Below are 26,008 nucleotides of genomic sequence, written 5' to 3'. Positions count from 1 at the left end.
GTGTGAAAGTCGCGGGAAAAAAAAGTGACAAAAAGTGGTCGTGCCATAAAATTATTGCACTAAACTACAGCAAATGCACATGTGTCCATTTAAATACGACTTTATTTCTATATTGCTCACTTGATTGAAGTTAATCATTAAACTCCAAAGTACTCACACGTGGGCTCAAATGCAATATAGGCTACTTAATGTAACACGGGACATCAATGGAAAGCAACTTCAGGACGAGCGTGTAGCAGCGATGAAGCAATTTTCTTTTCTTTCATTTAATAATTCATATACTTCGTAGGGGTGCACGATAATTATCAGTCCGATAATTATCGGTCTGATAATAGGAATTATGACGTCATCCCCATAAATGCAACAACATTATATATTATCGGGCCTTTTAATATTAATTCTGGCACTGTGTCAGTGGATTGGGATATGTGCATTTGTTTCCACTTCTGTTTTGCCAGTATGCAAAGTTTTATTACTGTTCTAGAGGCCTTTTTTTTCAATAACTGAGGGATGAACCTTACTATGGCAATTAGCAAATGTTTGCATTTTACAGTGTTACGTTTAAGTTATTGAGAGGCTTTTTGGTTATTGATAGTCTTGCTGTCCTATAATTGCCAGGTTCAGAAAGTTGTTTCATGGACCAAGACGACAAAAATCTCCTCTCCTGTTGCACCAAATGTTTAATCTGCTGACAAAGCACAATACCTGTTGGGTTTATGTTTGTTTTAGTTCTGTGCTTAGAGTTCGGGGGAACAAATCCTCAATGATATTGACTGATTGTGATTGACTCTAATTATATTCATGTGAAAAAAATAATATGGGCACTTTATTTGAAGTGAAAACTTTTCTTGTCTTTGTTTTGTTCATTATAATAATGATCATGTCATCATGAAAATTCTGGTTAGGTCAAAGGCAAATCTATGCTAAATCGACCACTAGTATTTTTGACCTACAGGTGTTCAAAAACTACATATATATACATTGAAAAATTATATACAGTATATATTATCGATTATCATATCGGTATCGGCCTTAAGGAGCAGGAAGTTATCCATATCGGTATCGGTTTCAGAAAATGGATATCGTGCACCCCTAATTAGGGTTGTTCTGATCATGTTTTTTTGCTCCCGATCCGATCCCTATCGTTTTAGTTTGAGTATCTGCCGATCCCGATATTTCCTGATCCGATTGCTTTTTTTTTTGCTCCCGATTCAATTCCAATCATTCCCGACAATTTTTCCCGATCATATACATTAAGAAAAAAATGAATAAAACTCGGACGAATATATACATTCAACATACAGTACATTAGTACTGTATTTGTTTATTATGACAATAAATCCTCAAGATGGCATTTACATTATTAACATTCTTTCTGTGAGAGGGATCCACGGATAGAAAGACTTGTGACTTTGTATATTGTGACTAAATATTGCCATCTAGTGTATTTGTTGAGCTTTCAGTAAATTATACTGTAGCCATGCCCAAATGCATGATGGGAAGTGGAACTATGACTGTGCGTAGTGCTACCAATTGATATATCTTCTCTGCGTTGGGAAATAACATAAGGTGTTAAGAAAAAGATCAATTGCCACCTTGCATCCCCACATTGCTTCCCATGATATTTCTAATCGTAGGGAGAGGGATTGTAAGGCTTTAGCCAATTAAAAAAAAAGCTCCAAAGGCTGCCAAAATTCACTGTACTCATTTTACGCTGCCTTTTATCTCTCTATATAGGTAAAACGGCGTAATTACAGATTGAGTGCGACAATGCTTGAGTGGGTCGTGCAGCGCATGCATTAATTGCGTTAAATATTTTAAGATGACACATTTTTTTAAAAATTAATTGCCGCCGTTATCGGGATAAATTTGATAACCCTACCTTAAGCCTAAACTTAAAATTCTGGATGAGTGTAACATATTATGTCTGTAACGTTAAATACAATTAGAAAACGATTTAATTAAAAAATATGTATATATTAAAAAAAGGCATGGCTGATATTTTTTTGCCGATTCCGATACTTTGAAAATGACGTGATCGGACCCGATCGATCGGGACATCTCTACCCCTAATATTTCTCTGATACCTCAAAATACTTCCAAACCGCTGACATGTTGGCTGTGAGCCAGTAGTGTTGCTTTTCGCCGTGTTTTGATTGCGTCATCACAAGAGATCTACTGTATGGTTCTCTGCACTATTCAGTGTTAAACTTTTGGTCTTTTAACTGAAAACCGAAAATGCAATTTTAGCTATTGTCGGCCAAAAGTTTTCGGCGCCGAAATTTCGGTCGCATCTCTAATATACGTTATTTTATTGTTGCTTTATATATAAAAAATAATGGAAAGATGTGTTTGTATCTCTAAACAGTGAAAAACTAAAAATATGGTTTGAAAAGAGAAAAGTCATTTTTTCCCCCCTAAGAATGTAAAATGTTCAAGAGATAAATTGACCCCCTACCCTAAAAATTTTAATTTCTGTGTTGCCACGACATTAGGTGAATGTTTGCCACTGACTTTTTATACATGCCCATCTTCATGAGCGTCGCCATCACAGCGCCGTCCACCTCCCCCACGAAACGACCCACCTGGAAAAGGACATAGCGTCAAAACTACAAAAAAACTGGATGGGTGTTTAGTTCCTTTGTTCATATAGTAAATTGTGTGTGCTTGTCGAATAATGCCTGTGTTAACACTTGATGATAATCTACTGTTAAAGGCTAGCCGTCATTCAAACCAATCAAATTGTGACTTGAGTTTACGACTCATTCTATTGGTGGAAAATTGGTGTGTGTGTTTGTGTGGTCAGCATTGAAGGTGAACGTGAAGGTCGTGCGGCTGAAGATTAGGCGATCAAATCCCGCTTCATCATCCAGATGTGGTTATTAAAATAATCCTTATCACATGTGACCTTCGACCTCTGACCTCCTTCCTCTCCTTGGAAAGCAGGATGAAACCATGATTGTCCACCAGCAAACACCTCAGATCCTGAAACGACCGCACGAGCAATGAAATCACGTCAATATGATGTTAGCAACACCTACGGAGGACGTTTAACGTGTCATGTGAAGCACTTACATCGCTTTCACAGTTGAGGGGGCACAATCCTTCAATGGTTGAACACTACCAAACATACATAAGGTTAAAAAAAACACAAAACAGGGCCATTGATTATTTATGTGGTGAACTTGGTGTTAGAAAGATGTGAAAGTGTGAAAACTCACGTCTGTGTCGCTCCCCTAAAGGAAAAAGAGGACAAGGAAGGAGTCGAAGATGAATTGGTCATCAAACACACACTCATCAAAATAATATTAATTATTGAACAAAAAACAAAACAAAAAAAAAAAAGTAGCAAATTAAGTATTTCTTTAAATACAAGGAGTAACAGTCTCACATGTGACATGACAAAAAAAAAAAATCTTAAAAAGCATTATTATTGGAATTAAAATCCTATTTTGAGACAATTCAACAATATACAACAATTTGGCAAAGCACAGATGACAAGAATTAAATCTGCTGAGAATGAGCGATTTCAGCAATTTTAGCATTGAGGCCAATGGAGGAGGAAGCTTTTTTCAGAGATTCTAATTCAAGAGTGGATTTTTCAAACGATATTGTCGTAATTTGTCTATCCAGAGAAAGTATGTGACATACAGCCATATATGTTTGAGTCGTATTTGGAGCAGGAGGAAGATTCAGAACAAGAAAAAGGCGGCAGATACAACAAACAGGAGGCTGATTACTAGAGCAGACTGAAAATGTCATCAGTGTTTTTATCTCTCTACTCCAATATTTTTACAGGATATTCTTAAACCCCCCAAACGATATTTTATGCCACCAGAGTTAGTCCGGCTCTTGTCATTTCCCAGCGGGGACTCGGAGACGGAGGAAAGCGTAAACAAAAGAGGAGGGTGGGAGCTAGGCTACATGCTAACCCAAACCGAGCGGCTTTTCTAAGTCTCTTCTTTGCATTTCGAACACAAAAAAATCACACACTCATGTCACACACGGTGGCGGGGGTGATTCCCTTACATGTAAATTACACATCTGTGTTGAGTGTAATCACACTTGCATGTTTTGGTGCACTACAGCAGAAGTCAGTTCTCTTAGATACTCAAACAGCTGCTTCGACAGTCTCCTATCCCAAAAAATAATACCATGAGTCACAAAAGTCCTTTGACATTTAATGAATTACAACAGAGAACACCATTTAAAAAAAAAAATGGATCTATTGTCTGGCAGCAGCATCATCTTTAAATTATGAATTGCGCTTGAAAATTTTATATTCAAATTTTAAATTTAAATTGAATACATGTTAATTTATTGGTTGACACTGATGGTGATATACTAAACTGGGATGGTTGGCAGTGAATGAACGAATGTTTATTCGCTGCACACCTTCCAGTTCAAATGGATTGGATTGGATGGATGTATGCCCACAGGTGATAAACTCATTAAAATTCACAACAGAAGACATTGACGATACACGATTGGACGTCAAGCAAAATCGAAGATGAGATCTTGGTCATGTCTCATTTACATTTCTAAGAAGTGACTCAGCAACAATTGAACAGCAATTGAGACCAGAGTGGTTTTCTCAGTTTTCTCAAAATTGTCTTGTGAGAAGAAAGTCTCACAGTGAGAAGGTCTTGAGAAATAGTTCTACTGGCTCGAGTTCTCAATAATGTCTCCTTTCAAGAACTCACGAAGAGACAGGTATGAGATCTTGTGTTCATGTAATTTCAAATGCATCTCAATTTGATCATCTTACTCCTCACTATGTCAGTCATGTCTCAGTGAAAGATATGGACATGCAAAGTATTTTATTTCTTAAACTTGCCTCAAAGCTGCCTCTTTTCCTCTTCCCCCTATACTGTGCCTGTTAAAAATATTTCTCAATTTGATCTCCTTCCAGTCTGTAAATGCTCATTTTGGAATCTTAAGCATAGCCCTTATACAGTGGGTCAAATAAGTATTTAGTCAACCACTAATTGTGCAAGTTCTCCCACTTGAAAATAATAGAGAGGCCTGTAATTGTCAACATGGGTAAACCTCAACCATGAGAGACAGAATGTGAAAAAAAAAACAGAAAATCACATTGTTTGATTTTTAAAGAATTTATTTGCAAATCATGGTGGAAAATAAGTATTTGGTCAATACCAAAAGTTCATCTCAATACTTTGTTATGTACCCTTTGTTGGCAATAACAGAGGCCAAACGTTTTCTGTAACTCTTCAAAAGCTTTTCTCACACTGTTGCTGGTATTTTGGCCCATTCCTCCATGCAGATCTCCTCTAGCTAGAGCAGTGATGTTTTGGGGCTGTCGTTGGGCAACACGGATTCTCAACTCCCTCCACAGATCTTCTATGGGGTTGAGATCTGGAGACCGGCTAGGCCACTCCAGGACCTTGAAATGCTTCTTACGAAGCCACTCCTTTGTTGCCCTGGCTGTGTGTTTGGGATCCTTGTCATGCTGAAAGACCCAGCCACGTCTCATCTTCCAATGCCCTTGCCGATGGAAGGAGATTTTCACTCAAGATCTCTCGATACATGGCTCCATGCATTCTTTCACGGATCAGTCATCCTGGTCCCTTTGCAGAAAAACAGCCCCAAATCATGATGTTTTCACCCCCATGCTTCACAGTGGGTATGGTGTTCTTCAGATGCAATTCAGTATTCTTTCTCCTCCAAACAGGAGAACCTGTGTTTCTACCAAAAAGTTCTATTTTGGTTTCATCTGACCTTAACACATTCTCCCAGTCGTCTTCTGGATCATCCAAATGCTCTCTAGCGAACCGCAGACGGGCCTGGACCTGTACTGGCTTCAGCAGGTGGACACGTCTGGCATTTTGTGTCCCTGGCAGTGCATTGTGTTACTGATAGTAGCCTTTGTTCCTGTGGTCCCAGCTCTCTGTAGGTCATTCACTTGGTCCCCTCGTGTGGTTCTGGGATTTTTTTCTCACTGTTCTTGTTATCATTTTGACGCCAAGGGGTGCATGGAGCCCCAGATCAAGGGAGATTATCAGTGGTGTTGTATGTCTTCCATTTTCTAATAATTGCTCCCACAGTTGATTTCTTTACACCTAGCGTTTTACCTATTGCAGATTCAGTCTTCCCAGCCTGGTGCAGGCCTACAATTTTGTCTCTGGTGTCTTTCGACAGCTCTTTGGTCTTGGCCATAGTGGAGTTTGGAGTGTGACTAACTGAGTTGTGGACAGGTGTCTTTTATACTGATAATGAGTTAAAACAGGTGCCATTAATACAGTGGAGCCTCATTAGACCTCGTTAGAAGAAGTTAGACCTCTTTGACAGGCAGAAATCTTGCAGGCCTCGCTAATCTTTTCAAGTAGGAGAATTTGCACAATTGGTGGTTGACTAAATACTTATTTGCCCCACTGTATCTCAAATCACTATCACTCGCAACTTGGAGGCATGCTCCCAACTGCGTATGGTATCAGAATATTGTTGTTTTTATCTATTAAAAAAAAAAAAACATCTTTAAATCTGGTCACTTGTATCTCAAGGCACTGCTGTATTCTCAGAAGGACACTGCTGGTTTGTAAGGGGCGTCCTTCTTCGACAGCCAGAAATCTTGCTTGTTTGTAGGTGACCAAATACTTATTTTACATTCTAGTTTGGAAATAAATTCTTTAAAAAACAAAAATGTGATTTTCTGTTTTTTTTTTATCCACATTCTGACTCTCACGGTTGAGGTTTACCCATGTTGACAATTCCAGGCCTCTCTAATCTTTTAAAGTTGGAGAACTTGCACAATTGGTGGTTGACTAAATACTTATTTGCCCCACTGTAATTACATTGACGGGTCATATCCGTCATACACTGCGCCACACCTTCAAGTAGGGGGCCTGCCCACACACAGCATCAAGAGGAGTTATTCTCAAACACACACACGCAACGATCTAACACCGGATTTAGGTTTAAAAAGTACGAAAGCTGTACCGCATACAAACAGAAAGGATTGTCTCAGGAGTGATTTGTTCGAGGACTCAATGTAATCATTATATTTTTTGTACCATGCAAGCATTTTGAAACGTTGTGAAAAAAATCAATGGGAAAATGAGCATCTAACGCACTGTCGTCATAGTTCTCAATATTTACGTAAAATAAATGCTAATTGCAGGTTTTTTTTTTTTATTGCTTTTAACCAACAATCAAAATTCTTTTACGTCCATATCTATAAAGAATTCATGGATTCATTCACAAGGATTTTCAAAGGAAAAAGCTATTTGTTTTCATAAGGCTGCAGCTACATTTGCTTACTGCCCAGCATCATAGTTCGTAACATTTACGTAAAATAAATACTAACTGCACGTTTTTTTTTTGTTTTTGCTTTTAACCAAGAATAGAGACTGTTTTACATCCATATCTATAAAGAATTCTGGGATTTTAGCATTTACCGGTATTCACAAAAATTTTCAACGGAAAAAGCTTTTTGTTATCATACGGCCGCAGCTACATTTGCTTACTGACTAGCATCATATTTCGCAATATTTACGGAAAATAAATGCAAACTGCATGTTTTTTTCTGCTTTTAACCAAGAATCGAGACCGTTTTACGTCAATATCCATCAAGAATTGAGGGACTTAAGCATTTATTCAAAAGAATTTTTAACGGAAAAAGCTCTTTGTTTTCATAAGGCTGCAGCTACATTTGCCTACTGACTAGCATCATAGTTCGCAATATTTATGTAAAATAAATGCTAACTGCACGGTTTTTTTTCCTTCTTGCATCTAACCAAGAATCAAGACTGTTTTACGCCCATATCTATAAAGAATTCAGGGATTTAAGCATTAATTCACAAGAATTTTCAACGGAAAAAGCTTATTCTGTGATTCCACTCGGTCAGCTTTGACGGCCACGCCAACAATGCAGGCCCGCTATTAATTGGCCCCGCGCCCCGTCAATATATTCTATCTTTGTCTCAAGACTCTTTTATTGTAAGAAAAGAGTAGTGTGTGCTCTGACATGTCCAATCACATTTTAATTAATCTTGTGCCAAAATCTGAGAAAATGATATAATTACGCAAATAATTCAATAACATACTGTATCTGGCTGATTTAATGTAAAAATTAGAGGTGCAACCGAAAAATTTGGCGCCGAAAATTATCGGCCAAAAATAGCTAAGAATGCATTATCGGTTTTCGGTTTTAAAGATTGGAAGTTTACCACCGAATAGTGTGAAGAACCTCTGTCCTCTGGTGATGACGTAATCAAAACACGGTGAGAAGCAACTCGCTGGCTGATGCTGTCACGCTAAAACTACTGGATCACAGCTAGGATGTCCGCGATTCGGAATTATCTTGAAGTCACAAAGGAAAATAAATTTGCTTCATTGCTGCTCGACGCGCATTCTGAAGTTGCTTTCCATTGATGTCTTGTGTCACATCTAGTACAGTGCATTTGAGCCTATACAACTCAGAGCTTGTGAGTTCAATTCTCTGTTCTGATGAACTCATGACTCTTGGTGACTTTTATGCTTTTATCCAGCAGAAGGAAAAAAGAGTCATAACTTAACTAAAACATTAGAATAAGTAGAGCAGATAGAATTAGTGCATTTTATAATCAATCAGTGCCCATAACCAACTTGTTTATTTTAGTACAAGTCAACCTAATTTGGACGTTATTGGGTGGATTACCACTCTGCCCCCTGCTGGTCTGGAGTAAAACACCAACCCATGCCATATTGTGACTGACATGACTGAGTGCCAGTGTGCGCGAGTGCGTGTGAGACCAAGCTCAGCATTAAAATATAAGGCGATGAATGTAATCAACAGCTGTCAGCTCTCATTAAGTGCTGCCTCACATCTGTCCCACACACACACAGGGCCATGTGTGTGCCTGTACATGTGTGTGCGCAGTCACCTGCTTGGTGATGGCCCAGAATGTCTTCTCCAGTAAATCCAAGGACATCTGCAGGCCAACAGCTAAAAGTAGCACACACACACAAACATAAAATCAGATGGATGCAAAACACTCTCAAAAAGACAAAATGGATGCTGTGCTGTTTTTCGTGATGTAGAACCAAAGTTGGGGTTTTCCAGCAAGCAGTGCGGCTCTTGAGGCCAACTTAAAGAAAATTTGGAACTTGTCTTTGTTTAAAGTTACTAAGTGAAACATCAGCATGCCACTTTGGAGTGTTTATGAAAAAATATTCGGTCCTTTTGTTCAACTGAGCCCATCTTTAACAAAAATAACAACAAAATATATTTAAAAAAAACATTGCTGGGTGTTACCGAATGTGAGACCGCTTTTGTCTCTGTTCCAACTGAGGAAATGGACTTCTTAATTTTTACAAGTGATCCTGAGGTTTTAGGGAGGCATTCACATATCAAGACTGAGCTTGACTCACGTAAGTATTAAACATGTATGGACTCAAAATTTTCGTTAGTTTTAACACAGTCAATCCTTCATCTGCTCCAGTAGAGCAGCTATATTCATTTGTTGGATTTATAAATAGTCACCATAGACATTGACTACAGTATATGTTTGAAAAATTACAAATAATTGTCCTAAAAGGTATCTACTAGATTCACAGCGGATCATTTCATAAAGCCGACAGCATAGTTCCCAATTTCATGTCTGTTTGATTATTTATAACGCTTACTCTTTAGGTGTAGTTGGATTGTTTTACTTATGGTATTGATTAGAGTTATCCGATAATGACTTTTTATACAATAACGGATATTGTCCAACTCCAAAAATCCGATACCACTTAAAACTGATACCAAAATACAGTATGCGGTCGTGAACTTGCCCCAGTGGATGCCTTAATAATGATAAATGTAACAAGTTGAATGTTTTCCAAATAAACAATCTGTGAAAAATAAGAGAACAACTTCAACTGAGGTTGTGGAAAAAGTGCCTATTTGGAAATCCAAATAGTGCAAACATATTTTTTTGGGATCAAGTGCAAATACAAAGTGCCCATGAGACAGTGCCATATCACATATGGCTCAAACAGTGCTTCTGGATCAAAATAACAACAACGGCACACAGCTCCAGTACAGTGAATGAGGTAAAAGGTTGGCATATAAAAAACAACTGGCAATAACTTTTTGAATAAAATAAGTACAATAATTTTACGTAATGAGTTTATAATTCTTTTTCAATCATTTATTGTTCATTTATTTTTTGCACCATGAATGCAAATTGTCTGCTCACACAACACATCTTAATTTGGAGACATCTAATGGTCAATAAACAAATCTGCTGTGCTTAGCTATGACCAGCCCTATCGACAAATTTCCGAGGTACTTCCGCTTTACTTCTGCATTTCTGCTCGCGACTTCGGTTTTACGCTTTCTCCATCCAAAACAACAATGGATCTGGAGTAACATTACTCATAAAAATCCCTCAAAAAAAAAAAACAATTTGGAAATACTGCATCCATCTGCCATCATCACGACATGGGAGGACAACATGTTCATGAAGGCAGATGTAGAACCAAGCCCGTGCCACCACAAGGACTGGGTGTTTATGTAGCCATGTTGCTGCTAGTGTTATGGGAAGGTATGGTCTTCCTATCCCTGCATTTTCATGTGCCGGTGCTCAAAAAATACTAAAGCTAAAATCTGGCGCATGAAACGACTTGTCTTTGATATTGTTATTACGATGATGAATGTAATTATGATGACGTTTAATATTATTTACTATAACTACTGTACTACTGTGTTGCTAATCAGTATGTGTAGGATAACACAATTATGTGAACGCATAAATGGAAGTGTTAGTTTTTTTTTTTTTTTTTTTACAGGTGGAAAACACTATTAGGCAAGGGAAGTTGATGTGCCTCACAACAATACTTACTGCACGTCGATGGATGTATATCGAGACTTCGTGCATTCTATTTTGATGACTTATGCTCCACCTTCGTTAATATGTTTCTAATAATTTTATAAATTGTGATTTATTGACCTGTTCTGCACATGCACCAATCGTTTTAAATAAAACAAGAAATTGAATCATTTTGTTCAAATGTTTTATTGCGATCAGTATCTGCAATAAAAAGGAATGACATGCTATTTATCTTTATTTGTACATACCTTGTAGTATTTCCTTGTAACAACAAAATCCATGTCAGCCCTTCTGCATTCGGCAACTGTCAGATTATTTGTAATTTCACCTCATTTTGGTCACTCAAGTGGCCGGCGAATCAATCTACACCTCACGTCAACACAGGCTGATGGGTTGTCATAATTTTGTCCACGAAGGATCAACAAAGTGATAAGAACAAACATACAATCTTTTATGTATATCCTTAGGCTTAAAGCACATCCTTAACTTATTGTCTACAGCTGGTTTTGATTTAAGGCGTGTGGTGAGGTAGATCCACACTGGCGCTTTTAAGATGGACACTGTTCAAAACATTCCACTTCCAACCATTTATATAGGCGCTTCCAGGAGTTCACACACAGCAGAGAAAATCTCGCAGTCTCATCTAAGTCGTGCTTAAATTATCAAAGATGGCGCTGCCCTTGTTTGGCTCAGGAAACTTGTCTATACAAAGGCAGAAGGCTTCTACAGTGGTATGAAAAAGTATCTGAGCCTTTTGGAATTTTTCACATTACTGCATAAAATCACCATCAAATGTGATCTGATCTTTGTCAAAATCACACAGATGTAAAAACCAGCGTCTACTTTAACTAAAACCAACCAACCATCTATAGGTTTTCATATTTTAACGAGAATAGCATGCAAACAATGACAGAAGGGGGAAAATAAGTAAGTGAACCCTCAGCCTAAAGAGACTTAAAGAGCAAATGAAACAATGTTTACCAAACAATTTAAGTCAGGTGTGTGCCCAAACACTGATGAGTGGTTTAAAGCTGTCTTGCCCACTATAAAACACACACCTGGTAAGAAATGTCTTGATGAGAAGCATTGTCTGATGTGCATCATGACTCGGTCAAAAGAGCCTGCGATCAAGGATTGTTGATTTGTATAAAGCTGGGAAAAGATACAAAACCATCTCTAAAAGTCAGGATGTTCATCAGTCGACAGTCAGAGAAGTTGTCTACAAATGGAGAGAGTATGGCATTGTTGCTTCTGTCCCAAGGAGTGGCCGTCCACCAAAGATGACGACAAGACTTCGGCGCAGAATACTCAGAGAGTTAAAGAACAACCCTAGAGTGTCTGCTAAAGACTTACAAAAAACACTGGCACAGTCCAATATCTGTATGCACACGTTAAGTATATGTAAAACTATGGCAGAGAATGGAGTTCATGAGAGGACTCCACGGAGGAAGCCACTGCTGTGTGCTGTCTAAAAAAACAAATAAACAAACAAAAAAACATTGTTGCTCGTTTAATGTTCGCAAAAAGGCACTTGGACACTCCACAGAAGTTTTGGCAAAATATTTTGAGGACTGATGAAACCAAAGTTGAGTTGTTTGGGAGTAACACACAACATCAAGTGTGGAGAAAAAATGGAACAGCTCACCAACATCAACACCTCATCCCCTCCGTGAAGCATGGTGGAGGGAGCATCATGATTTGGGGCTGTTTGCTGCCTTAGGGCCTAGACAACTTGCAATCATTAATGGAAGAATAAATTCAAAAGTTTATCAGGATGTTTTGGAGGAATACCTAAGGCCATCTGTCAGACAGTTGAAGTATGCTGCAACAAAACAATGATCCAAAACACAGAAGTAAATCAACTTCAGAATGGTTTCAGAGACAAGAACAAAATACACGTTCTGGAGTGGCCAAGTCAAAGTCCAGACGTGAACCCCATTGAGATGCTGTGGCATGACCTAAAGACAGCGATTCATGCCAGACATCCCAGGAATCTGACTGAACTACAGCAATTTTGTAGAGAACAATGGGCCAAGATTAGTCCTGATCGATGTGCCAGACTGATCTGCAGCTACAGGAAGCGTCTGGTTGAAGTTATTGCTGCCAAAGGGGGGGGGGGGGGGGGGGGGGGGGCACAAAATATTAAATGTGATGGTTCACTTATTTATTTTTCCCCCTTCTGTCATTGTTTGCATACTATTCTCATTAAAATTTGAGAACTTATAAATCTTTGGGTGGTTTTAATTTTAATTAAAGCAGCCACTGTTTTTTCATCCGTGTGATTTTGACAAAGATCAGATCACATTTGATGGTGATTTGGTATTGTATTTGGAAATACCGTACATTTAATGCTTTACTACATGTGTCTCGCACACACTCTCCTATTTGTCATATGCACATGCACACCATTAACAGCAGCACTGTGACAGCATATGGCTACACTCACTAGTTCTTTCCCTGTGTGTGTGTGGGGGGGATGTGTGCGCTTGCGCGTGTGTGTTCGTATGTCAGCTAAGAGGGCAGCGATGTTATGAGGGTGAGGATGATGAGGATAAGGAGGAGGAGCATCCAGGATAAAGTGCATTTGTATTTGAGTTCCAGCAGCAAGTGGATCAAGATTTGTTGGCGGATGAGCACTCACTTTCTTTTCCTGCAGGACCAATTCATTTTCAACACGACAATGTGGAGCAGGTGAAAAGACCTTTTGTTTGGACCCGCAAGCTGATGAGCACATGGTGAGTGTGTCTTTAGATGTGTGAGGTGTATGTTCAAGAAGTATTTTAGAATAGTAAAGTTGAAGACCACTAGACTGACGGATTCAAGCTTGTTAGGGTTTTAAATAGGCTTAGGAGAGCGAACATTTAACATTAGGGTTTAATTTTTGTTTTCAAGATGAGGCTTCAAATCAATGTCAGAGCTTCAACTCATTGTAGCAGGCCTGGGTTGGGGTTTCAAAGAGGGTTCTGTGGGTTTTCATGCGACCTCTCTGTAGTTACACCCTTCTGTATTGTTTGGGGTAATGTCTGTTTTTGGTAACTTCGGTCTGGAGTTTCTATTGGGATTTAGTATGTCTGTAGTGTTATCAGTAGTATGAATTACACAATTCATGATAATACAATATCGATTCTTTGGATAACAATGCGATATTTGCCAATATTATAAAGTCTGCCACTTGATTCATGGGCGAATTGAATACATTATTATGGACACATTTAACACAATTAGTTACATTTCACCCAAAGCAATAAAAATACAAAGCAGTTTTTACATTTTAGTAATTTTTTTTTTGCAGAAAATTTTCAGATATTTGAATGAAAAGCATTGTTTTAAACAAAATGGCATATATAAAAGATGACAAGTAATCGAGGATCGTCAGTTTGATTGTTGCTTGAGCAATCGATATCATTACACCTCTTTACTCTCTGTTATGATGTCTCTTTAGTAGGCGTTACGCTCTTTGTGCAAATTCTTTGATTTGTTATATGTCTTAATTCAACCAATTATGTCAATAAAAACATCACAGCAGATCGAATCCCATTTACTTTGTGGCTGCTCTGTGCCAACCTTGTTCTTGCTTGTCTCTGAAAGCATCTTTTGATTTCATGGTGCATACACGATGGTAAATGAAGTCTGCATAATGATGTCGTTAAAAATACACATCACCTAATATAGTTGGCTGCGGGTCTATTATATAGCCTGCAGGCCACAAGTTGCCTACTACTGATATACGACACACATATATAAATTATTTAATGGGCAATACTGCATTTAATTTGGACTAGTGTGAAAGTTTAGTGGCGTTATTTAAGAATGTTTTGCGCAGTGTTACTGTCACCTTTTTTCAGTATACTGTATACTTGTTTATGTAAAGCAATTTACGTAATTATAATAAAATACTTTCAAATGCATTTCTTAATTCTAACTAAGCGGTACACAGTATATACAGTGAGTAACAATAATAACAAATGTTTTAAATAGACAGATGGCTTCACCTTGTAAACAGATCAGCCTCAAAAATAATGTGTAAAGTCTGTATTGTCTGTAGTGACGTCCTTCTATAGTGTCCGCGGTGACGTGGTGTGTGCAGTGATGTAGCTTTTTTTTAGGCTGCCAGATGTTTTTTTCCCCTCTGTGTTCTGAAGAGAATGTGCATCTCTTTTGTGGCGAGTTGACAAAGCAAGATGGAGAGCCCACAAAGCAAAGTGCTCGGGGCACCGTCCATCTTGACTCATGTCACTCAGTTGCAGCCAAGCTTCCACAAATGGAGCACGAAGGCAAGAAGGCCAGCTTGAACACACATACTGAATTTGTTTTCTTTTTCTTCCACTGAGTAAACTGACGATGCTTTTAATCCACAAGCAGTGATTTTTCACCAACCCTGGCAGTTTGGCCTCACTCAAAGCTTTCCAGGGATTATTCAATTTAGTTGAGGATTAGCGGCGCCAATTTATCGCAGCGTCTGCTCCCGGCTGGAAGGGGCAAGCTGCTAGTATGTCACCATCCAGTATGTCAGCAATGTCAAAGATAGAGATGAACATTTTTGTGGTTCATTTTAGCATTAGCATGTGAGATATCAACTAAAGTTTAATGGTTTAGTGGTTAACGTGACCAGGACGTACCATGTAGCTTGTACAAAAAAAGAGAAGCACGTAGCATAAAAATTACACTAAATCTAATTGCAAGTGTGGTTTTGTGTAATCTACAGGTGCTTTTGCTCCAGCGGACTCTGGCGTGATCCAAGGTGGCGTCCATGTGGACGACATGAGGCAGCTGGACCGTCAACGACAAAACCTGCACGACTTTCTTGGTAAGTCTTCTTGCTCTCTCGCTCAAATGTTTCAGTTTTTTTTTTTTTTTTTTTTAGGTCCTTCCTTTAACACCATGTAGAACCTCCAAAAATACTTGCCTCCCCAAGTACCACCACAATGACCAACATTAAAATAAACTTGCATAGTTCCTTTGACTGAAACACTCCTAGATGTCGTCAAATATTCCCAAAAGAATTACCTTAATACTCGCAAATTTATTGAAATACTTCCTAAATTTAAATAACTAATACTTTACACTATAACTACTACTGCTTGGTCATCAACCTAAGGAATATCAGCATTTTTCTTTATACACTGCTGGCCAAAAGTATTGGCACGCATGCAATTCTGTTAGATAATGCTCAATTTCTCCCAGAAAATGAATAAACACAAAAGAGAATGAAAAAAAATTAAATCATTATCATTTTACACAAAACTCCAAAAATGAGCCGGACAAAAGTATTGGCAAAATCATGTGATGCTTCTCTAATTTGTGTAATTAACAGCACCTGTTACTTACCTGTGGCACATAACAGGTAGTGGCAATAACTAAATCACACTTGCAGCCAGTTAAAATGGATTAAAGTTGACTCAACCTCTGTCCTGTGTCGTTGTGTGTACCACATTGAACATGGAGAAAAGAAAAAAGACCAAAGAACTGTCTGAGGGCTTGAGAAGCAAAATTGTGAGGTAGCATGGGTAATCTCAAGGCTAGTAGTTCATCTACAAGGACCTGAATGTTCATTTGTCAACCATGCACAGTGTCATCAATAAGTGTAAAGCCCATAGCACTGTGACTAACCTCCTTAGAGATTTCAGCCAAAGATCGTGCGGATGGTGGATAAAGAACCTCGACTAACATCCAAACAAGTTCAGGCTGTCCTGCAGCCTAAGGGTACAACAGTGTCAACCCGTACTATCCGTCGGTGTCTGAATAAAAAGGGACTCTATGGTAGGATACCCAAGAAGACCCCACTTCTGACCCATACACATAAAAAGCCAGGCTGGAGTTTGCCAAAACTTACCTAAGAAAGCCAAAAACATTTTGGAAGAATGTTCTTTGGTCAGATGAGACAAAAGTAGAGCTTTTGGGAAAAGGCATCAACATAGAGTTTACAGGAAAAAAACACGAGGCCTTCAAAAGAAAAGAACACGGTCCCCACAGTCAAACGTGGCGGAGGTTCCCTGATGTTTTGGGGTTGCTTTGATGATTCTGGCATTGGACTGCTTGACTGTGTGCATGGCATTATGAAGTCTGAAGACTACTAACAAATTTTGCAGCATAATGTAGGTCCAGTGTGAAAAAGCTGGGTCTCCCTCATAGGTGATGGGTCTTCCAGTAGGACAATGACCCAAAACACACTTAAAAAAGCACTAGAAAATGGTTTGAGAGAAAGCACTGAAGACTTCTAAAGTGGCTAGCAATGAGTCCAGACCTGAATCCCGTAGAACACATGTGGAGTTATCTGAAAATGGCAGTTAATGAGCAGTTGGCCAAAGAAGAATGGTCTAAAATTCCAGCAGTGCATTGTAAGAAACTCATGTATGGATAGTTATTTTGTCTAAAGGTTGTGCTACCAAGTAGGGGTAGGGTAGGGTGCCAATACTTTTGTCTGGCCCATTTTTGGAGTTTTGTGTAAAATGATAATAATTTATTTTTTTTCCCATTCTCTTTTGTGTTTTTTCATTGCAAGCAAAATAAATGAAGGTATTACTACCAAAGCATTTGTAATTGCAATCAATTTCTGAGAGAAATTGAGCATTATCTGACAGAATTGCAGGGATGCCAATACTTTTGGCCAGCAGTGTAAGCTAAAATAACATCTAATCCCTGGGAATGGCTGGCAACCAATTCAAGCTTTACTTTGCCTCCAGCCAATAGTCAGCTGGGGTAGGCCCTAGAAGCCTTGCACACCATGTGATGATAAGCAGAGAGAATGGAAGGAGTGAAGCCTTCTATCCCATTTTTTTTTTTTTTTTTTTTTAAAACTCTCGCCAGCAGGTTAAATCTACGGAAGCGCAGGTTATGTATTTGGTTCCAGTTTTCTGTCTGTCTGCCTGAAAAGGAAGAAATGGAAATTGTAGAGGCAGGTGTGGAAGTGGGCCGGAACGGGCCGGAATGCCATTCCGGCAAGACGGTGCTTTGACCCTGAAAATATGACGGCAACTGTCAAAACCCCATGCTAAAAACAACCTGCTTGGCTGCCACATAGGCATCTCCAAGGTGAAAACAATCTACACATTTATATACACAAGTATTAACAACAAGCATAATAAAGTGCTTGTGTAGCGTCATCCATTTCCACCAATATTTATTATTTATTTATTCCACGTACAGCACGGAGTTCTCCCAGCGCGTGTGTCTGATGTGTCGTGTCAATGTGTGCATACGCACAGCTAGTCACCTTCCCTGGCCGGGACTCCAGTTCCCGGTGCAATTGACTGACATACTGACGTGATCAGCATGGATAGTTATCTCTGATTGGTGCAAATGCACATGTTTTCTGGGACAAAAAAAAAAAGAACAAGCTTGTTGAATTAATGTGATAAAAAAAGGGCAATGCATATGAAAATTGATCAGATCTTTAAGAGAATGGAAAGAGTTGAAGAGACTTATTTTATTTTATTATCTCTGATGGGAAGTTCAGAACATCATGTTAACCCTGTAATGGCTGAAATAATTGAACAGAAAATTCAGATTTTATCAATTCGAAAGCTTCATGTGGTCCTTTGACGTAATAAAAAAAAAGAACATTTAAAAAAAAAAAAAAAATTGTATGTATATATATGTTCTCTAATTTATATCATAAATGATGCATTAACTATTACATGCAGTTCTCTTGGTAAAACAAATATAACTAAAGTGAGATTGAACACAATAAGGATTTAAATTTTTTTTTTTTTTTTTACAGCAATGAGGTCCAGAAATGCTTGTCTCAAATGTGATACATTTGGCAGTATATTTTTTGTGCACTTTGGACTTATTTTTGTTCATTTACTTATGTTAGATACTTATTTTCTTATAATATAAAAAAGTCAATGTTTGTGTTATTTTCAACATATATTCAATTTCACTGTGCACAATGTAAGTCATTTGTACTTTTTTTTGTTCATGTATGTAACTTTAAAATAAAATTTTGAATGAAAATCAGTTTCTCATGTATGCCTTGTTACAGTAAGTATAATGCAGTAGCCTAATGTATGTGTAACACCCCCCCCCCCCCCAAAAAAAAAAAGGAGACATCTGGCTCCATGGCAACCTTTTTGTCAGGGAGTTTCGGCAAGAAATTCTAGCCACTTTTACCCCTGGGTAGAAGGGAAGTGATTATACAGTATTTTGGGTTCATGAAGTCAAAGGTCATGGGTCATGTGCAATAATTTCTGCTGAGTAATCAGCTTGATTAATTTTCAATTCAATTTATTGTTATAGCATAGTTCCTTAGCACCAAAATTCCATAATTCAAAACAATACTCTTACAAATTTTATTAGACATTGTTTTGATCTTGGCACAAAAACAGCAAATACGCTTTCAGCGAATAATAACTACACTCACAACTCTCGCCAGTATCTGAAATGCGCAAACTGCCAATATTCGGGGCTTTGCAGGACACGTATTGGAGCGGCAACCATTTGAAATCAAGCCTGTGGGGTCTATACGCACAGCTGCACTGGAGTGTAACAAATAGTGCATTTTGATTTTTTTTTAGTGAAGGCTCAAGCCTCACTGACCCTTTTTCTGGAATCTGGCAGGCTATTCTGCATCAAGACTGATGTTCTGGTATAGCAGGGCTCTTTGTCAGTACTCAACTCTTAGTAGGGCAAATGACTAATTTGCAAAAACAAAACAAAAACAATCTCCACATATGTGGACATCATATACTGGGTCCACATACAGTACAGAAAGTGTATGCCAGGTCTCAATTACTAATTCCAATACTTTTTTTTTTTTTTTTAAATAGGATTTTAAAAAAATTATTAATCATCGTTTGTGTATATTTTTAATCAATAAACACAATTATAAGAAAATAAATCTTTATGAAAAACAAAACTAATAGCACTTAAATGAATACAAATCAGAAATACACTTTAGTGATGTCCCCAATAACATTCTAAGTTGATTAATTAATCCGTTTTCCATGCTTATCCTTCTCAGGGTCGCGGGGTGCTGGAGCCTAACCCAGCTGACCTCGTGCAAAAAGCAGACTATACCCTAAACTGGTTGTCAGTCAGTTTGCAGGACACACACAGAGACAGGCAACCATTCGCACCCACAATCAGACGGCTACTTTATGGGAATTGATGCCACGCTGTCTGCGTCAAAGTCAGGCCACTACACCATCAGTGACTCATTTATGTATTTAAAATTTCCATTGTTTAACTCATTGTCAGCCACTGACATTGATAGATTTCCAATTCATTTTTACTTGGAGGACTGCCTTTGTTCATCTTTCAGTGCCAATCCATTTCGAGTGTGAGGGGTGGCATTTGCCACGAGTTGGGTGAATTTAATTTAGAAACAGACTGACAGGTTGTGATCTTTACAATAATGTGCTTGGATGCCAGATGCATTTCAATGATGAATATAAAAGTTTGACTAGTTGAAAACGATTGAATGGATTATCATAATGATTATTATAATAAGTATTCTACTGTAGTGTTTAAATCTAGCTATAGTCACTCTCAGTTTTTCCCAGCTCCAATAAATCAGAAATCGATCAATCTGTGTCATTATTAGAAAATGAGTTAATGAAGGATCCGCTTATGTTGCTTTTTGTCACAACAGCCATGCAGTGGCATGTTCCATTTGACATGCAAACGCACCCAAAGGGAATGAAGTAAGCTGCTTTTTCATGCCTTTAGCAGTGCAAAACGCTCTCAAGAGAAACTACCAACAGTAGATGTGAAATATCCTTTCAATCTGGACCTGCACAAGGCAAGAAATTACAGCCCTGTGTGTCTTGTTTTTCAGCTGCTGCCGTTACGCCCACTCTGATTGTGATGGTTTTCCTCGGTTCGGGTCACTGCTGTCCCAGCGTGTGCACCTGCAATGGGAGCGTCAGCGACTGCTCGGGTCTTTCCCTGACTACCTTGACGCCCCTCTTGCCTCTACTGGATCAGGGCTGCGTGACGTTGCGCCTTTTTCAGAACAACCTGTCCACACTCGCACCTGTGGACTTTGGCAACCTCACCAGTCTGGAAGCCCTTGATCTTTCCCAGAACCAATTATCCAGCCTGTCCTCAGGAGCATTTTCAAATCTGGGCAGTCTGCATTGGCTCAACCTGTCCACCAACCTGCTAGGCGCGAATTTGACCACTGAAGACTTCAATGCCAGTGAGGAGGCGGACCGTGGCCTAAAGAAGGGGGTCTTTAAGGGTCTGTGGTGGCTGCGAGGCCTAGACTTGTCCTCAAATGACCTCCCCTGGCTGCCTACAGGGCTGTTGGATGGTTTGCAGAGACTGTCGTGGTTGTCGTTGGCCAGGAACCGTCTGGCCATTCTAGAAAGGGCCACCTTTGAGCCTCTGATGGGACTTCAGCATCTGCACTTGATTGGGAACCCCTGGCAATGCGACTGTAAGATGACAGGCTTCAAACATTGGATGGAGTGGATGATCTACCGAGGTGAGGATTCACTTCTTCCGAATTAGGGGGTTCAAACCTTTTTTCTACACAGTTTTTGAATAACCCTCTTTTATTCCTTATGTCAATTACAACATATACACTCCAAGTGCCATTGAATGTTTTAGGAAAGGTTGTACCAAAAAAAGATGTTGTAACATTTAACGAAGAAATTCATACTTTATGCAGTGAAATAAAAAAAAACAAAAAAACATGAGAGTTAAATATTTTCATTTGATTGTTCCATGAATCAGATAAAATTACTGTTTAACTTCAAATCCATTCATTCCAAAACAAGACCTAATTCAAATTGTTCAAATTATTCAATCTTTGTCTTCCGAAATAAAGATATTTTTCGACATTTTTTCTTTCAAAATTAAAGTTTTGGCAATTGCATTATTACTTTGCTTGAGCACAAAATAGAACAAAATTTGTATGACTACAGAAATACAGTGATCCCTCGCTACTTCGCGCTTCAAACTTTGCAACCTCAGTCCATCGCGGCTTTTTTTCCAATTAAAAACGAAACAGTATTTTATTTAAAAATGTTAAGCTACAGTATATGCATGTATACATGTACAAATCATTGTTTTCTTTTATGTATATCTCATTTATATCATAATAAATATTACATTTGCAGTGCTTAAAAACCGTTTATGAAAATATACTTATACAGTACATATAAGGTTTTTTTTTGTTTGCTTTTGTTTTTTAGGCTTCTTTTTAAATTATACTTTGGGAAAAAAAAAAAAGGTGAGATACACACAACCAATTTAACAAGCCCACAAAAAAGACAAAGAAAAAACATCACTCTATACAGTGCCTTGCAAAAGTATTCGGCCCCTTTGAATCTTGCAACCTTTCGCCACATTTCAGGCTTCAAACATAAAGATATGAAATTTATTTTTTTTGTCTAGAATCAACAACAAGTGGGACACAATCGTGAAGTGAAACAACATTTATTGGATAATTTAAACTATTTTAACAAATAAAAAACTGAAAAGTGGGGCGTGCAATATTATTCGGCCCCTTTACTTTCAGTGCAGCAAACTCACTCCAGAAGTTCAGTGAGGATCTCTGAATGATCCAGTGTTGTCCTAAATGACCGATGACAATAAATAGAATCCACCTGTGTGTAATCAAGTCTCCATATAAATGCACCTGCTCTGTGATAGTCTCAGGGTTCTGTTTAAAGTGCAGAGAGCATTATGAAAACCAAGGAACACACCAGGCAGGTCCGAGATACTGTTGTGGAGAAGTTTAAAGCCGGATTTGGATACAAAAAGATTTCCCAAGCTTTAAACATCTCAAGGAGCACTGTGCAAGCCATCATATTGAAATGGAAGGAGCATCAGACCACTGCAAATCTACCAAGACCCGGCCGTCCTTCCAAACTTTCTTCTCAATCAAGGAAAAAACTGATCAGAGATGCAGCCAAGAAGCCCATGATCACTCTGGATGAACTGCAGAGATCTACAGCTGAGGTGGGAGAGTCTGTCCATAGGACAACAATCAGTCGTACACTGCACAAATCTGGCCTTTATGGAAGAGTGGCAAGAAGAAAGCCATTTCTCAAAGATATCCATAAAAAGTCTTGTTTAAAGTTTGCCACAAGCCACCTGGGAGACACACCAAACATGTGGAAGAAGGTGCTCTGGTCAGATGAAACCAAAATGGAACTTTTTGGCCACAATGCAAAACGATATGTTTAGCGTAAAAGCAACACAGCTCATCACCCTGAACACACCATCCCCACTGTCAAACATGGTGGTGGCAGCATCATGGTTTGGGCCTGTTTTTCTTCAGCAGGGACAGGGAAGATGGTTAAAATTGACGGGAAGATGGATGCACCCAAATACAGGAACATTCTGGAAGAAAACCTGTTGGTATCTGCACAAGACCTGAGACTGGGACGGAGATTTATCTTCCAACAGGACAATGATCCAAAACATAAAGCCAAATCTACAATGGAATGGTTAAAAAATAAACGTATCCAGGTGTTAGAATGGCCAAGTCAAAGTCCAGACCTGAATCCAATCGAGAATCTGTGGAAAGAGCTGAAGACTGCTGTTCACAAACACTCTCCATCCAACCTCACTGAGCTCGAGCTGTTTTGCAAGGAAGAATGGGCAAGAATGTCAGTCTCTCGATGTGCAAAACTGCTAGAAACATACCCCAAGCGACTTGCAGCTGTAATTGGAGCAAAAGGTGGCGCTACAAAGTATTAACGCAAGGGGGCCGAATAATATTGCACGCCCCACTTTTCAGTTTTTTATTTGTTAAAAAAGTTTAAATTATCCAATAAATTTTGTTCCACTTCACGATTGTGTCCCACTTATTGTTGATTCTTGACAAAAAAAATAAAATTTTATATCTTTATGTTTGAAGCCTGAAATGTGGCGAAAGGTTGCAAGGTTCAAGGGGGCCGAATACTTTTGCAAGGCACTGTATCTAGGTTTTGCAATTTTTTGAACTTTCCTAAATAAATGAATAATAAAGAAATAAATATAAGGTAAACTGAAGCACCCTAAATCTATAATGTATCAATAAAAATTACAGAAACTATAAGATAACATTTTTATAACAGAGAATATGATAAATAGTTTAAAAAACATAAAATAAAGGGGTGAAAAATAAGAATATGAGGATAAATGAGAAAAACAAGGGGAAACTCAGGAAAAACAATCTTATACTGAAGGCAATACTACAGTGGTTCTTAACCATGCTAAAGGTACCGAACCCCATGAGTTTCACAGGTGCACACACCCAACCCTTCAGAATTTCATAATAAAGCCATTTTTTAAAAATTCAAAATCTAGCAAGTAACATCTAAGAGAATTCCTGTTAAAATTTCTTCCAGATTTCAAATTTACTAAAAATAATTTGGCCTTTTGCTTATGATTTTCACGTTGGTAAATTAAATTAAACCCATTTCATTTCACACTGTTACTTTTTTTGTTTTCATGTCTACATTCTCATTTTATTATCGCGTCCTTGCATCACATACTATTTTCATGACATGAAATCATGCCATTTTATTTTATTTTTTTAATTACGCAGTTCAGTTCATGCTCTCTGTAGATATGTTATCCTTCCTCATACCAAGTGCCAGTCAACCTTCCACTAAGCAAACCGATTTCTCATCGCATCACTTAGAGGGCTAGCATTTAAAAGAAATGGAATAAAGCCTGTAAATTGAATCCAAACCAGTCTAAAACACCACTTTGCCTAGATTTTGTCAGCGCACAAAATGGAGCGCTGCGTTTCTTAACCTTCACTGAACCCCTGTAGCTTACTCACCGAACCCCTGGGGTTCGATTGAAATCCCAGTTAAGAACCGCTGCCCTAATACAAGAACATGGTGAGTCAACCAAAGGCTTCCCAAACAGAGCTATTCAAGTCATCTGGTGAAAATTCTTCAAGTCTTAATATTGCAATATATTCATCTTAAACATTTGAGGAAACAATGGGAGGAGGCTTGTACTTGTAATTTTGGCAAAAGGGCAATACTACAGAATATTTATTTGGCTTTACGACTATGATTTGAACCTTGGAAATATTTTGCACCCAAATTTTGAAAATCGTGGTTCAGAGGTTTTAATCAAGTCCGTGTCTTTTGTTTCGTTTTCACAGATGGGCTGGTAGATGCCATGATCTGCAGTCTCCCCAGGAAATTGTTGGGCCGGGACATCCGCAGGGTGCCGGCAGAGATGTTTACCCACTGTGTGCAGAGTGCCAATAGGGAATCCGCATCGGAAAATCTGAGCCGCCCCCCGTGTCCGCCGGGCCGTCTCAGCATCACGGACGATTGCGTACGGCAGCGTTACCGTCCGATCAGCGTTCGCCGAGCTCACGGTACGCAGATTGTAGCGGGTGTTGTGTGCGGGACCGTATGCATCATGATGGTGGTGGCAGCCACCTATGGCTGTATCTATGCCTCGCTCATGGCACGCTACCAGAGGGGCGTGAAAAACCGAGGAGAGCCGCTCATGGCCCAGGAAGGACCGGATGGCGACCCAGAAGAAGGGCTTGAAGAGACAACGCCCAAAGAGGCCTGCGTGGTGTACGGGTACCGCATCAGCAGCTTCTGATTTACTAAAGATTCCTGTTCATCCATCACCACAGTAACTCACCTTCAACCTCTAGGCCCAATGAATCATTTTGTCCCTAGAAACCCACTGTATAGTCCACTATATAAAACTCCATTATATTGATTAGGGAGTAAATAAAATTTGAATGATTCGCAACACAACCAAAACCTCCTTAGTCCTACTACAGCTTGTTACACAGGCTCTCTCGTCCTTTAGCAATACTGTCATCTACAGCCAAAACAGAGCTACTACAACTTCAATCAGCATCACCTTCACTGACTAACCAGTGTGTATATTTACTGTAAATGTGGATTGCCTAAATTCCCCACTCTGGTGCACACTTCACCTGAATTCCTCAATAAAATGTTTTTTCCTGATCTAATTTTTTCCCTCAAGAAAAAAGAAAGGTTCAATTGCTTCAGATTTTGGACCAATCAAGAACTACAGTATATTAACATGGTGGTCCAGAGTGGCAACAAACTGCGTGGATAGCACAATTAACATCTCATGTCCAACCTCTGATTGACTCATCAAAAGCTTCAAGACAGAGTGGTGGAACTTTATTTTCATTAATAATTTTTCCATTTAAATATATCTGTAAATATTTGGCTTTATCAGGAAGTCTTTGACAGCACATTTTGACTACATACAGTAAATAGTGAGAAAGTCCAGAATTT

At 38.7% G+C, this 26,008-nt stretch overlaps 2 protein-coding genes across 4 annotated transcripts in view; one reads left to right on the top strand and one right to left on the bottom strand.

The window, feature by feature from the left end:
* LOC130915926 (voltage-dependent calcium channel subunit alpha-2/delta-4-like) overlaps positions 1-26,008 on the bottom strand; it is a 95,664-nt gene that overhangs the window by 36,841 nt on the left and 32,815 nt on the right. For all 3 annotated transcript variants that reach the window (XM_057836174.1, XM_057836176.1, XM_057836175.1), the window contains 5 exons: positions 8,883-8,944; positions 3,222-3,236; positions 3,076-3,120; positions 2,923-2,985; positions 2,515-2,585 (listed from right to left, as the gene is read on the bottom strand). In XM_057836174.1, coding sequence (XP_057692157.1) covers positions 2,515-2,585; positions 2,923-2,985; positions 3,076-3,120; positions 3,222-3,236; positions 8,883-8,944 — 256 coding nt within the window. The remainder of the gene's footprint in view (positions 1-2,514; positions 2,586-2,922; positions 2,986-3,075; positions 3,121-3,221; positions 3,237-8,882; positions 8,945-26,008) is intronic.
* On the top strand, positions 13,384-25,708 carry LOC130915927 (leucine-rich repeat and transmembrane domain-containing protein 2-like). The gene is made up of 4 exons (XM_057836177.1): positions 13,384-13,549; positions 15,520-15,621; positions 20,593-21,243; positions 24,874-25,708. Exons 2-4 carry the CDS (start codon positions 15,576-15,578, stop codon positions 25,329-25,331), a joined length of 1,155 nt encoding a protein of 384 aa, XP_057692160.1. The 5' UTR covers positions 13,384-13,549; positions 15,520-15,575; the 3' UTR covers positions 25,332-25,708.

This window comes from Corythoichthys intestinalis, chromosome 5, assembly GCF_030265065.1.
Source record: "Corythoichthys intestinalis isolate RoL2023-P3 chromosome 5, ASM3026506v1, whole genome shotgun sequence".
In the NCBI taxonomy this organism is placed as follows: Eukaryota; Metazoa; Chordata; class Actinopteri; order Syngnathiformes; family Syngnathidae; genus Corythoichthys; species Corythoichthys intestinalis.
The sequence above is the reverse complement of the archived record's forward strand: the minus strand, read 5'-3'. Positions and strand labels throughout refer to the sequence as shown.